The 13,724-nt window shown below is 38.6% G+C and overlaps 2 protein-coding genes across 2 annotated transcripts; both read left to right on the top strand.

Annotated features, from left to right (window-relative positions):
- LOC18767717 (uncharacterized protein C57A7.06) lies at positions 2,358-7,487 on the top strand. Its single transcript, XM_020570109.1, has 11 exons — positions 2,358-2,780; positions 2,906-3,035; positions 3,305-3,786; positions 4,239-4,460; positions 4,677-5,009; positions 5,280-5,651; positions 5,748-5,828; positions 5,963-6,046; positions 6,136-6,525; positions 6,720-6,851; positions 7,073-7,487. The coding sequence occupies exons 1-11, from the start codon at positions 2,475-2,477 to the stop codon at positions 7,241-7,243; spliced, it is 2,703 nt and encodes a 900-aa protein (XP_020425698.1). The 5' UTR covers positions 2,358-2,474; the 3' UTR covers positions 7,244-7,487.
- Positions 7,671-13,677, top strand: LOC18766659 (gamma-tubulin complex component 4 homolog). Its single transcript, XM_007201143.2, has 16 exons — positions 7,671-8,272; positions 8,355-8,640; positions 8,723-8,859; positions 9,015-9,113; positions 9,269-9,389; positions 9,539-9,811; positions 10,020-10,100; positions 10,174-10,257; positions 10,552-10,638; positions 10,761-10,816; positions 10,958-11,143; positions 11,338-11,563; positions 11,701-11,789; positions 12,441-12,594; positions 12,889-13,011; positions 13,102-13,677. The coding sequence occupies exons 1-16, from the start codon at positions 8,115-8,117 to the stop codon at positions 13,168-13,170; spliced, it is 2,229 nt and encodes a 742-aa protein (XP_007201205.1). The 5' UTR covers positions 7,671-8,114; the 3' UTR covers positions 13,171-13,677.

The following is a 13,724-nucleotide window of genomic DNA, read 5'->3' as shown; positions in this document are numbered from 1 at the left end:
TAAATACCACACTCAAAAGCTTGTGCTCAACACGCAAAGCCCTACGTGCACTCTTTACATTATTATTATTCTTTCTCTTCTCTTCCCATGCCATGCTTGCACTGTATGTATGTCCAATCCGATACTCATTAATAATATTTCTTCCCAAAAGCAAAAAGCTGGTTGAGTTGAGAACTTAAGAGACAACCTCTCATTGGGCCCACCCAAATAAATCCCAAGAGGTGATCTAGGACGTCTAGGAAAACATCATGGCCCGAGATTCTTGATCGATCCAAGGCTGCCCACCCAGCCCCAGCAGCAGTATTGAACAATACATATATATATATTGGTGGGGCCGGAAGAGATTTAATCTTTAGAGGCTTGTGTTTGTCTCTCTCTGTGCATTGAATCAATCCTCTCCAAGGCTCCATGGAACAAATGGGTTTAGTTTTGTGACAATAATAATAAGGCAGACAGGACCCTCTTTTGGTCTCCTCAGATATCTCTACTTTGAATTTTTTTGATTTTCTTCAGATCAAGTACAAATTAATGACAATATCAAAATGATGGCATGGCATGGTTTGACAGAGGTTTTCTTCTTTCCCTGCCTGCTCTACGTACCTTCAATTTAATTACTCCTCTCTCCTTCATCTCTTACCATGATGACATGCATGCATGAGAGATCTAAACACACACACACTCTCTCTCTCTCTCTCTCCCCCCCATTTGCGCCTATAAATAACATTGGTTTCTTCTTCCTTGAATTCATCCAATCCACACCATTTCTATTCTATTGTTCAAATGTAAGGAAGAGTGTGGGTGCAGCTAGCAAGCAAGGCTTGTAAGTAGAGCGGGTGTGGCTCCTTGTTGGAGAAGCAGGGCACGTGCAAACCCCTTTGGCTTTGCTTTTGCTTTTCAAACCAAAAAAGCTAGTAAGTTGTTGCACGTGCTCCCCTTCTCCAACATGGGTTCCTCACCTATTCCTCTCAACATATGGGTTCCTCAGGTGCTGTTATAATAGGTAATATGTTTGCAGTGCAACCACTCAAACTTAATCTCCCCTAGTTTCTGTCATATTTCCGGCCAAATATCTACATAAGCTATCAAGAGACTTAGATCATCTTCCAAATAAAATTATGGACATGTATATATATATATATATTATTGCGTTCGTTTTGTGGTCAGACATTATATCTTGCATGCATCATATATAAATATAAATATAAAATATGGTGAGGCGTTTGCTTTGAAAGGAAACATGGAAATATGTCCAAGGCGTGTGAAAGATATATATGAACGCTAAGAAGGGATTGGTTGCGCTATGCGTACGTCATGTATAATTTCAAGTGAATTTCAATTTCAAACAATATTAATGGGTATATTATATTATGATTTGTGTTTCCTCTATACCAGGAGAGCTACTATTTATATTTTTGTATATATTGTAACTGTAAACCAGGTGGACCCACCATTTTGATTCATGTGTATATGAGATAATGGACAAAACCTAAATAATGTTTAAAACCAGCAGTTGGAACTCGGAAGGAACGTAGCTTCTTTGTCTCTGTACTACGAAATGTCATGCTCATGATCATGATCATGCATGCATATGGACTCTACCGGTCGCAGATATTTTACTTGCAAACAAAAATAATGGGGGACTCCTCTTCTTCCTCTATCAAGCATTCCAAGTTCCTGGAGGTTGATTAAGATATATGCCTACCCAATTCGCGATAGATCGATATTCACATGGATATATGTTGTCCAATCAGTTACTTTCATTTTATCAAATATCAAGTTGACAGTTATAATATAAGTTGAATATATTTTGTCTTATGCATCGGTGATTAAGATGACAAATTCTCAATAACAGCTACAAAATTTGAACTAATTAATTTATTTTTTAAATATGAAAAATGAAAGATGTAGAAATATGAACAGCTTATGAAGCATCCCAATTCAGGTGTGCTTTCATTAGAAGGGAGGATTCAAACACATAATTTTGTTTTGAATCCGTTGACACAATCTCACTTAAAGTAAAAATATTTGTACCAAACATGAGACAATCCCTTCCGACCTCGAGTAACAAATGAACCCTTGTGTTATTATGTGTCACAAAACTTAACTGGGTCGAGTATTTATTTTTGCACTCGAGTTTCTAAGTTTAATTCTTTATTTCCCTTTCAATATCGCTTTTAACTTAAAAAAAAGAAAAAAGAACTTATATGGGCCCAAACATGTGAGCCTAATTTTGGATTGTTTGAATCGATCGATAGTTCCGACACTCTAATGTTGCAGCCCAACTATACTTTCAATCGTTTGGGCTTTAGATTGGTTTGGGTCTACAACGAGCTCCGTTGAGTCTGCAAAGGCTCGCACTACAGAATTCTTGCGCACTGGAGGCAAGTAGGTTTTGCCCAGTGCATTGCCTACTGCTCTCACCATCACTATAGAAGACAACCGAGCCCTTCTCTCCTCTCTCTCACGCCGACGACATGGCGGAGACGAAGCGAAAATCTAGAGGCGAGGCAAAGGGCAAGAGAGGCAAACCCAGCAAGAAGCAAAAGAAAGGCACCGATACAAGAGAAAGAAAAGGCCCTCGTTTGCCCAACGCTTTGCGAAAGGAGCTCGAACGCTTAAACCCTGTTGATGAGGGTTTTGGTTCCGACGAGGATCAGGAAGAGGTTTATGGCCGGGACTTGTATGAGTACGAAGAGGAGCTGCCGGAGGAGGAGTCCAAGAAGAACCGCCGGTACGACCCCGTCGAGAACCTCGAGTATCAGATGCCTGAGGAATTTGAGGTTTGTTACTGTCGAATTACAATATCAGTTTACGGGACTTTGTAGTGGTTGTTCTGGCTTTGCATAGTAGAAGGAGTCTTTGAGTTTTTTCAAATCTGTGTTATCAATGTGCATGTTTATTGTAGGATGAAAATGTGTCATCGGATGATGACAATGACACCAGGAACGCTGGAGAGGATGGGGTTGAGGACGAGGACGAGAAGGATGATGATGGAAGGCAAAGAACCACACGAATTACAAGTGAAGCTTTTGAAGGTAAGACAGTTCCTCTGATTGTTCATAGCCAGCTTAATTTACCGTGTAATTGTGTTTAGAGCACAAATGATGCAATTATGAATATTCATGTATAAAAATGATGTAGCCCTTGAGTTAATGAAGCAGAATACTGTTTTGTTATGGGGACTCTGAAAGTTCACATATGGGATTTGTTTAAAGTCCCCAGTTATGCATTCAGAGTTATCTATCCATTGCTTGAGGATATTTATCAGGGGCTTGACTCACTGTGAATTTAATGTCTTTGTCAGGGAAGAAGAAGAAGAAAAATAATGTTGTTATATCAGAGGCGTATCCCGAGTCTGAGTATAACCCTACCCGTGATATGTTGGAGGGTGAAGGACCCGTTAGCATTGGAGACCTTCTGGACCCTCTCCATGGAGTATCTGGTTATAGCAAACTTAGAAAGAGAATACATCATTTGGAAAAGAAATCTGTTCCTACTCCTGCTCCGCTTCCAAAGGCAGATCAAGAGAAATTGGAGAGGAAAGCAGCCTATGAAAAATCAAAGGAAGAGTTGCAGAAGTGGGAGCCAATCATTAAGAGAAACAGGGAGGCGCCTACCATATATTTTGACGATGATATGGATTTGGGGTTTTCAACTGTGGGAGCAATAGCTTCTGAATTTGAACCAAGAACAGAATTTGAGAAGAAAATTGCTTCATTAGTTTATGACGACCAGGTTATGGAGGCTCACCAAAAAGATGGGTCAAGGCTTCTTGAATTAAATAAGGTATGTATACAATAGACTAGTGCACTTGATGGAATAATATTGTTTTATAAGATGAGTTTTGGCAACTTATTGGCTCCTATTGTCTTCAAAATTGTTAATTTATCTGATCGTACTCATATCTAATAGAATGACTGATGTTAAACTGTCTGACTGGACACTAAGGTTCTATGACATGATTGAAATGAGATTGTGATAGTTGATAAAACCTTCATGTTAACTTCTTCAAAACTAAGTTGCACCTTGTTTTGATTATTACAGAGATTGATGTTACTTTAGTTTTTCAGTATTTTGTATCCTTTGTATGGTTGTCAATAATCTATCATGTTGCTGTAACTATCTTTTTGCCTTTTGTTCTTGTATGGTGCATAGTGTAGCTAAATTGTTCTGTGTTTGCACCAAACTAAATTATCTATTCCTTGAATGTATGTTTCTTGTTCTGGTTTGCTTGACAGGTATCAGCTGAAGATGAAAAGGACCGCCATAATCGAATGGCCAAAATGCGCAGCCTTCTCTTCCGTCATGAAATGAAGTCAAAACACATAAAAAAGATCAAATCCAAAACATATCATCGTCTGTTGAAGAAAGATAGATTGAAGGCATCATCTACACAAAGTCAAATGGATCCAGAAGCTGCTAAAGAACTCGCAATGAAGCAAGAGTATGAGAGAGCAAAGGTGATAGATTTTTCCCCAAATATAGGTGGTAGTTAACTTGTTTTGGTTCCTTAGTGCATTACTTCCTCAAGAAACTTTATTTTTCTCTCTTTTCTGGTTACACTAAGGATGCAGAAACATAAGGCAAACTGTACTTCTTGTTACAGTCAAGAAACACTCTTTATTGTACAAGCGAAAAGACAAAGTGTAAATTCTTTTCTTTTCAACTTGATCCAGGAACGAATGACTCTGAGGCACAAAGGTAGCTCCAAGTGGACCAAGCGCATCAAAGAGCGTGGTATAGATGTCCAAGATGAAGGAACTCGGACTGCGATTGCTGAACAGCAGCACCTGCATGCTCTGCTAACAAGAAAAATGAATTCTATGAAAGATGGTAGTAGCAGTAGCAGTGATGACAGTAGTGATGAGGATGATGTAGATGTATATTCAGCTGGTTCAGATCAGGCTAGGGCATCAAAGTTGTTAGAAAAAGCAAAGGAGAAGACACTTAACTTGTTGGATGAAGATGATGAAGTGCCTAAATCAGGAGTGCTTTCATTACCTTTTATGGTAAAGCTTTGGTTTTTCTTGTTAGTTTCAGATATTAACAATGTAGTAGCAATTTACAACTACCATGAATTTCATTGTTGTTTCAATCCTTTGTTTGAAAATAAAATGCTTTATTATGTCAGAACTTATGTTAATTATCTTCAGAAGGCCAGTTGAGTAAGGAAAATAAACATTACTTACTGTTTGTATCTTTCCCTTGACCCTGTCACGTTCATGATTCTTTTGGTCCTTGTATTGTGAAGTCATTAGTCAGCTGTTTGTTTGACATAGGTACGTGGATTGAAAAAAAGGAATGAGGCAGCTGCTGAAGAAGCTAAACTTGCTCTTCAAGAGTATGAGTCATGGTCAAATCAGTTGGAGGATTCAAATGGGGCAGATAATGCAAAAGTGGCCCCTCCAAGTGGTAGAATGGTCTTCAATGCATCCAAGAAGGAGGCTCCAGAATCAAGTAATAAGACCCAATCAGATAATAAGATTAGATCAGATAATTATTATGGTAATAGTGATAGTGAAGATGACTTCGAGCCCAAAGAAAATGTTGATATCAGGGAAGACAGAAGTAGTGATTTGCAGAACAATGGCGGCATTAATCCTGTCTTACTTCATAAGGAATTTAAAAATCATAAGGATTCTCTTTTCAAGGTAATAAGGCTTCTTAATTTTTTCCTGTCTTTCTTGGAGACCTCTCTTTTGATCTATGAGCATGACAATGCCATCTCTATCTCTTGTGGTTCACAGAACTTCGATGATATTGTTCAAGACCCAGGTCCGAAGACAACACATGAGGTTTCTATTTTTGCTTCAGGCACATGGAAAAAGGTTAGTTTTCTTTTGCATATTCTTTTTATTCTTCCTTATGAATAATGCAAGTATTTGTATACTTTTCCTACGCTGGATATGTGCTTTTTTCCCTTTCTTTTTGGTAATTACCATTTCTAGTGTAATGAATACAGATGAAAGGTGGCAACAATGCAGATGCCAATGCGAATAAGCCTACTCGGCCCTTGGAATCAGTTGTGCTCAATCAAAATTTGCAAGTATGGCCTTTTTGCGTTTATAAAATTTACATTTCCCACATTTATGATTGATTGGCTAGCTTAACCCTTTGAAAATGTTTCTGTTACAGGAACCTGTGAAGGATTTGGACGAGGATAGTGATGCAGATAGTGAGGGGCAGATGGTAGATGGGATTCTTACTTCAGATCCAAAAGTTGAATCATCTTATGAACTTCCTTCCCAAGCTGAGATAATTCGTCAAGCCTTTGCGGCTGATGATGTGGAGGATGACTTTGAGAAGGAAAAACAGGAAGTCCTGAACAAGGAAAATCCTGAACCCGAAAAGCCTGTTTTACTCCCTGGATGGGGTCAGTGGACTCATGTACAGAAAAAGAAAGGGTTACCTTCTTGGATGTTGCAAGAACATGAAAGTGCCAAGAGGATGAGAGAAGAAACCCTTAAAAAGAGGAAGGATGCACATCTTAAACGTGTTATTATCTCAGAAAAGTTGGATAAAAAGGTTAGTCGTCTTTCATGGTAGCACTCACTCTTCATCAAGTAGGTGATGTCCCATACAAATGAATGTTTTAATTCACAAGGAAACATTAGATGATAGAAATTAGTAGACGTAGAGCAAGGGTTAATGTCCAAGTGTCTGATTATACTTGTTTGTGGCGATTAAGTGACCCTTTCCTTTGTGTTTGAATTTGACAGGCTGAGAAACTTTATACAAAATCATTGCCTTACCCTTTCACGTCCAAAGAAGTTTATGAACAGAGCATCCGCATGCCCCTTGGTCCTGAATTCAACCCCGCAACTGCGGTTGGAGCTCTTAATCGGCCTGAAGTAAGTGCCTCATTACAATTCCACTGGAGATTGACTATTCTTGTAGAAATTATAGCTCTTTTTACATCTATTACTATGTCGTGAGAATATGCTTGAAATGACATCCAATGATGAAATTCTGCAATACCACATGCAATTTTATCCTTTGTTTCCGTAAGCTGGATGTTGCGTGCTTTTGAATTACATCTCTCAATTCTCACCTTAAATGCAATTGTGTGCAGGTAATGAAGAAACCTGGTGTGATTATAAAGCCCATCGAGTTTGAGGAGGTGAATCCTTATGAAAGAATAGAGGAGCAAACACAAAGTGGAAAGAAACATAAAAAGAGGAATAAGAGTAAAAGCAATAGCAGCAAAAATGGGACAAAGGTGAAAACTAAGCTCAAGAATTAGCTGAAGTGGAGACTGTTTTTGGGAATTTTGTATGGTTCTGTTATTTCCATGGTGTAAGCGTTCGCAATTTTCAACGTCATGGAAGATGGAGGAGAGAGAGAGAGAGAGAGAGAGAGAGATCAAGCGGGGGATACTTGAGCTATGCCTGCTGCTGGTTGAAATTCAATTGTTATAATCTGCTTAATGTTTTGACAAAGTGATATTCAAAAATAGTTTGAAATAGTGGAGGAGGATTTGATCTCAAGGGCAAGGGGCGGGTTAACCTTATAGGCCTATTCCCTTGAATTTAACCCGAAAGAGAGAGAACTAGTTAGCTTTTAAAACAGAGAATGTTTGGGAGTTTTACTGGAATTGAATAAAATGAGAGAAAAAATAATGAAAGTTAACAAAGGATTATAAGTTATAACCAGAAAAAGGAAAGAGAATAAAGAAATGAGAAATACTTAAATGAACAGATGTCAGATTTCTTCCGCATTAATGTAAAGGTTTCACCATGAATTTTTTATTTTTTAGCTGACTTTTCCTTCTTTCTTAGTTCCATTATCCATACCATTCCATTCGTTATTTCTTTTAGTCCCATTCAAATAAAAATTTTAATTTAAAATCTGGATAAAATAACCCGCTTAAAATACTTGAAAAACCACAAAGCTCCCTCCTTATTTTTCCGTTCGGGTTTGAGGCTTGAGCTTTGCCGTTCTGGGGAAGCATAAATCAATCCGTCAAGCAAATTACGGCCAGTTGCCACCAAACCCACCTAGCAAGCCTTAGCCGGTGCAATCCGGCGCCGTTTTGTACTCCTCAGTGCTCAGTGCGAGTGTCTGAGTTTGACCAATCTCTCTCCACTAGAATTCAGAGAGAAGAAGAAGCAGCAATGTTACACGAGTTGCTACTTGCACTGTTGGGCTACACCGGCGATCTGATAATCGACGAGAGAGAGCATTCCAAGTCTCTCGGCGTCGACGCTCCCATTTCCGATGAGCCTACTTTCAAGCTCGCTCCCGATATCTCCTTCATTCAACCCAGCGAAAGGTACCCAAAATATTCACACTCAAACCCTCCAAATTTCACATATTCCAATTTCATGCCCAATCGTTTTCTGCGTTCTCTGCAGGGATCTTATAGAGAAGATCACCACATTAGGGTTTTACTATCGGGAGCTTGACCGCTTTTCCGTCAGGTCTCGGAATTTAAGTTGGATAAGGTCTGCAAATGCGAGTTCTTTGGCCTCTGACTTGTCCAAGCCCAAAGCTGAAAAGCCGAGTGTGTATCGTAGGGCAATTGCCAATGGCATTGTGGAGATACTCTCGGTCTATAGGTCTGCTGTTCTCCACATTGAGCAGAAATTGTTGTCCGAAACTGTCCCCATATTGGCAACTGTAACTCAAGGCCTCAATAAGGTCGGGTTTTAAGAATGTGCATGCTGCATTGTTCGGTAATCATTTTTGTTTGTGTTTCTTATGATCAGTTGGTTTTTGCTAGTTTTTTGTGCTCTTGCCGCCTCTGTATGAGCTTGTTCTGGAGATTGAGCGCGATGACATTCGTGGCGGTCAGCTTCTGAACCTTTTGCACAAACGATGCCATTGTGGAGTGCCTGAGTTGCAAACATGCATTCAGAGGTATACACCTCATTTTTCATGCGAATGGGACAGTGTGTATGCGGTGTACTTTTTTCGAAAGTAACTGTTAGGAACTGTTTGTTATGTTTTAGTGGCAAATGAATTATAAGCTGATTAATTTCTAATTTGTTTATTGCTGTGTGTTGGTAGCATAGGCTTCTTTGGCATGCACATCAGGTGCTGTATAACCAGCTGGCAGCGTGGATGGTATATGGGATTCTTCAAGACCAGCATGGAGAGTTTTTCATTAGGAGGTAGTGACGGAAGAAACTCCTTTGTTAGGGCTTTGCATATTTGTCGAACTTCCATAACATATAATGCCTTGTGTCTCTCCTTCTGGCATACCCTTCCATTTTTTAGCAACACTCAACTTAAAATGGTTTATATGGTTGACTGTATCACTTTTCAGGCAGGAAGATAAGGATGTAGAGCATGGCTCATCTCATAGAGACATATCTGAAAAGTTGGCACGCATGTCAACGGACGATACATCTTTAACAGATTGGCACTTGGGATTTCATATATATTTGGTATTGTTGACTTTGTCTTTTGGGATTTCATATTCTCCCTTTACCTTGGCTTTAATTTGTGGTACACCGCTGCCTCAAAGAGAAACCAAACTTTGAAACTCAAATTCTGTTACTTACGAGTTACATTGTCTTCCCCTTTCTCTTTGTAGGATATGCTACCCGAGTATATCCATATGCGTGTTGCAGAATCAATTTTATTTTCAGGCAAGGCCATCAGGGTTCTTCGCAATCCGAGCCATGCCTTTCGGTTTCAGGATATTGTGTATCATCAACAGGTGCCTAGAGGCTCTCACAAAGTTCAAGGATTTTCAGGGAGATTTCCTTTCCTCAAAGACCCTTTTGCGGATAAAGAGTTGATTGGAGAAGAATTGCTTCCACAGTCCGAGGCTGATAAGATTGAAACTATGCTTCTGGAACTAAAGGTTTTCTGTTTGCCCTATGATTACTACATATCTTGCTGATATCATGTTTCTGGAACTAAAGGTCATAATAAGGTGGATAATGCGATAGTTTGCATTTGATCCACTGTGCCAGAATATATAGTTCTTGACAATCTTTATATTTGTTTCTTTACACAAGATATAGCTTCTCTTTCTAATTAAGAGTAAATTACGTGTTCATTATGTGCAGGAATCATCTGAGTTTCACAAAAGATCTTTTGAATGTGCTATTGACTCAATTAGGGCTACTGCTGCCAGTCATCTTTGGCAGGTGCTGAATGTGAAAATTTTGGTCCCTCCATGTTATAGAACAAAAATTTACTATATTCCCTCAATTTCTGCAGCTTGTGGTTGTACGCGCTGACTTAAATGGCCATCTGAAGGCACTGAAAGACTATTTTCTTTTAGCAAAAGGAGATTTCTTTCAGGTAAGGATGGAAAATATGTAAAGATTGCTTCCTTCTGTTTTCCAAGTACAAAATTTTTTAATTTTATTCTCATCGGGGTGACTGTGTATACCTTCCCCGAATCTCTAAATGAATTGTCATCGTTTGATGACAATTTTGTGTTCAGTAATGATTGGACGGGAAAATGCTATTTTTGGAGTTTTTCTTAAGGTAGATGTGCAGGAAGTACTGATGTGGTCTTATATTTAGTATAGTTTCCCATTAAATGATTGTAACCTGGGAGGTTTCTTAATTAGACATGATCTATTATGTCAGTGCTTTCTTGAAGAGAGCCGCCAGTTGATGCGTCTACCTCCTCGCCAATCAACTGCTGAGGCTGATCTTATGGTCCCATTTCAGCTGGTAAGGTTATTATAAAATGACTCCTTACATATTAAATCACAGAGTTGAGATATTAATTGCGTCAACATGCCTCATTTTTCAAATGTTTGGAAACAAATTATTTAGCTCTACTTCCAATGCAGGCTGCAATTAAGACTATAAGTGAGGAAGACAAGTATTTCTCTAGAGTATCCTTAAGGTTAGAGCTGTTTTTTGATTGTTCCTACTGTCTGCTTTAAATAAAGGTCTTGACTATGTAGCCTTTTTTTTTCCCTATCAGTCATTTCACTTTGAGGTTTCATAAACATTGTTTATTCAACTATCATTCTGTCTCTGGTAGGATGCCATCATTTGGAATGACTGTAAAATCCTCCCAAGTAGATTTACCAAAGACAGATGGGAATGCAGGCACGGCACTATCAAGTGCTTCTTCAGAAATATCTCTTGATGGTTGGGATGGCATTGCTCTTGAATACTCCGTTGATTGGCCCTTACAGTTGTTTTTTACCCCAGATGTGCTCTCTAAGTAAGACTCCACTGCTGGTGCTACTTGCAGATGCCATTCTTTGTTTTAGTTTCTATATATTTGGTAATTGTCCCTAAAAATTTCTAATGCTTTTCTATTTTGGAGAAGCTTTTTGAGGAATCAGCTGCTGAAACATTTTATTAACTATTGAATGTTCTTGATGTGAATGCATGCTAACATCAGGTGTACCCCAGGTACTGCAGGGTCTTCCAATATTTGCTGCGGCTAAAGCGGACACAAATGGAATTGGAGAAATCATGGGCCTCTGTGATGCATCAAGATCACACAGATTTTGCCAAGCATAGGAATGATCATGTAAAGGGCTCAGTATCTCAGCAGGGAAGGCAGCGATCTAGACCAATGTGGCGTATTAGAGAGCATATGGCTTTCTTGATTAGAAACCTTCAGTTTTATATACAGGTTATGGTTTATTCCATTTAACTTTCACTTCCATATATTCATTATTTTCCCAGAGATTTGTTGTGCAAAAACCATGCAAAAAAACAAAGCAGTATAGAACAGTATCTGTGCATAACCTAATGTATTTTCTGTTTCAGGTGGATGTGATAGAATCCCAATGGAATGTTTTGCAAGCTCATATTCAAGATTCTAATGATTTTACTGGACTTGTTGGCGTCCATCAGGAGTAAGTTGAATAAATAATTTCTAATAATATATCACTTCTATGTTGTCATGCTTTTGGATGGCTATCAGTTTTAAAAATTGTCTAATATGCATAGAATCATATTAGATGTACTTAATGAGAATGGTTGAGGCACGCTACTTATGAAATATGATGAATGCAGGAAAACTGTAGGTAGGGGAAAGCCATTTGAGAGCCACTTAGACTTGTTTAGTTTTTGTTTCTAGGCTTATCGTTCCACAGTTCGATTTAGTTTTGTAGTTAGAGATCCTTGATTGCTGATTGTGATGATAGCTTGGAGCAGAAGAGCCCCGTATAAATTGAGGACCAAGAATTTACTAGGGAATCGAAAGGTCTTTGTGACACCTTGCCCACACTTGATAGGATATGTGGTTTCCTTTTTGAATATTACAAGGCAATTAATGTTTAGTCAACTATGAATTTTTGTGGAATTTGTTCAATCTTTTAGAGGTTCATGTTGCCTTTGTATTTCTGCCAAGCACATAACCGAATCATGGTTGTGCATTTGATTTTTTTCTGTTCATTTAATTAATTTGTTGAAGAGCTTGTTACTGTTGCTCTTACATATTTTCAGCTATTCCCTGTATGTGCTTTGTCCATATAATGCTCATGGAATTCTAAAATTTCCTACAGGTATTTATCAGCTTTAATTTCACAATCTTTCTTGGACATTGGCTCTTTATCAAGGATACTGGACAGCATAATGAAACTTTGCCTTCAGTTCTGCTGGAACATTGAGAACCAAGAAAGCAGTGCAAATACATCTGAATTGGAACACATTATAGAGGTATACATCATTGTTTTGCGAAAATATTCTCTCTTCTTGAAATTATTGGCAAGAATAATTTCCTCATATTATACTGCTGCAACTGTCCTGGGAATTTACTCCGTTGTTGATGCCAAAGTTTGTTTACCTGTCGGGTTGTCTCTGACAATTGACTAGCCCTGCATTATTCGAGGATGTAGGTTATATTGTTTGGCTTTCACAAGACTCCGTAGCTGCTTGCATTATTTAACATGTAATATAATGTTCCAATATGTGGACTTCATCTTCAATTAGGTTTTGTTTTACTTTGTTCAGGAATTTAACAAGAAATCAAACTCGCTATACACGATATTGCGCAGTAGTAGGCTTGTTGGGAGCCAGCGAGCCCCATTTCTTAGGCGTTTTCTGATGCGTCTCAACTTCAACTCCTTCTTTGAGGTAAAATCCCAGGCAAGACGCTGGGCTAGATACTTATAATTTTTGCATTGCAATTTCTTAACAGTTTATTGTTCATTCCTCTCTCAACAGGCAACAGCAAAAGGTGTGCTGAACGTTGTAAGACCACGGCCTACACTTTCTGTTTTGAATCAACAGTAGCATAGCATATTTTTGTTCTACGGCTTCGAAGTGGCTCCTGCAAACTATTTTCAGGAGCTGGCCACGTGAGCACTGGCAAATTCGTTTTTGCTTCTTAATTTAAATGGAAGGACAGAGAAAATGAGCTTTGTTAACGCTTGTCTGAAGACAGATATTCGTGTGTGTGTAAATTGTAATATACATCAGATGTTTTTCCGAGTTATTATGTAGATAAGGTATTTTGGTCAACTCCTTACTCGTTGATTTTCTGAGTGGATGAAAGCCAGGTACCTATTTTGTGGTATGGTTCGAGTCGAGGCTGCTTGTTTCTTCGGGTCGACGTTTCGTCAGCTTTGTTGTCCCAAAAGGGTGAAACAAACAAACAAATTACAATCCTTGGCGAAGGGGAATTAGGTAGTGATTTTGATTGGCGGCTTGGAATTGTGGGTCATTAGGTGAACCTTTTCTATGTATTGGGTCTGAAGCTGTCTTATTAAATTAATTAAACTTTATTAGTTTGTGTACAAAGAAAGAGAGTATGATAGCATCACGGCATTGTGGTGAGACCAAACATA

The sequence above is a fragment of the Prunus persica genome, chromosome G8 (assembly GCF_000346465.2).
Source record: "Prunus persica cultivar Lovell chromosome G8, Prunus_persica_NCBIv2, whole genome shotgun sequence".
Classification (NCBI taxonomy): Eukaryota; Viridiplantae; Streptophyta; class Magnoliopsida; order Rosales; family Rosaceae; genus Prunus; species Prunus persica.
Note: the sequence above shows the minus strand (reverse complement) of the source record. Positions and strands in the feature narration are given on the sequence as shown.

Excerpts from the sequence above, each read along its gene's own strand:
- LOC18766659 (XM_007201143.2), top strand. The coding sequence starts at position 8,115 with ATGTTACACGAGTTGCTACTTGCACTGTTGGGCTACACCGGCGATCTG. Across the intron at positions 11,144-11,337 it reads ACCCCAGATGTGCTCTCTAA|GTACTGCAGGGTCTTCCAAT; the intron begins GTAAGACTCCAC and ends GGTGTACCCCAG. Across the intron at positions 13,012-13,101 it reads ACTTCAACTCCTTCTTTGAG|GCAACAGCAAAAGGTGTGCT; the intron begins GTAAAATCCCAG and ends CTCTCTCAACAG.
- LOC18767717 (XM_020570109.1), top strand. The coding sequence starts at position 2,475 with ATGGCGGAGACGAAGCGAAAATCTAGAGGCGAGGCAAAGGGCAAGAGA. Across the intron at positions 4,461-4,676 it reads AAGAGTATGAGAGAGCAAAG|GAACGAATGACTCTGAGGCA; the intron begins GTGATAGATTTT and ends AACTTGATCCAG. Across the intron at positions 5,010-5,279 it reads TGCTTTCATTACCTTTTATG|GTACGTGGATTGAAAAAAAG; the intron begins GTAAAGCTTTGG and ends TGTTTGACATAG.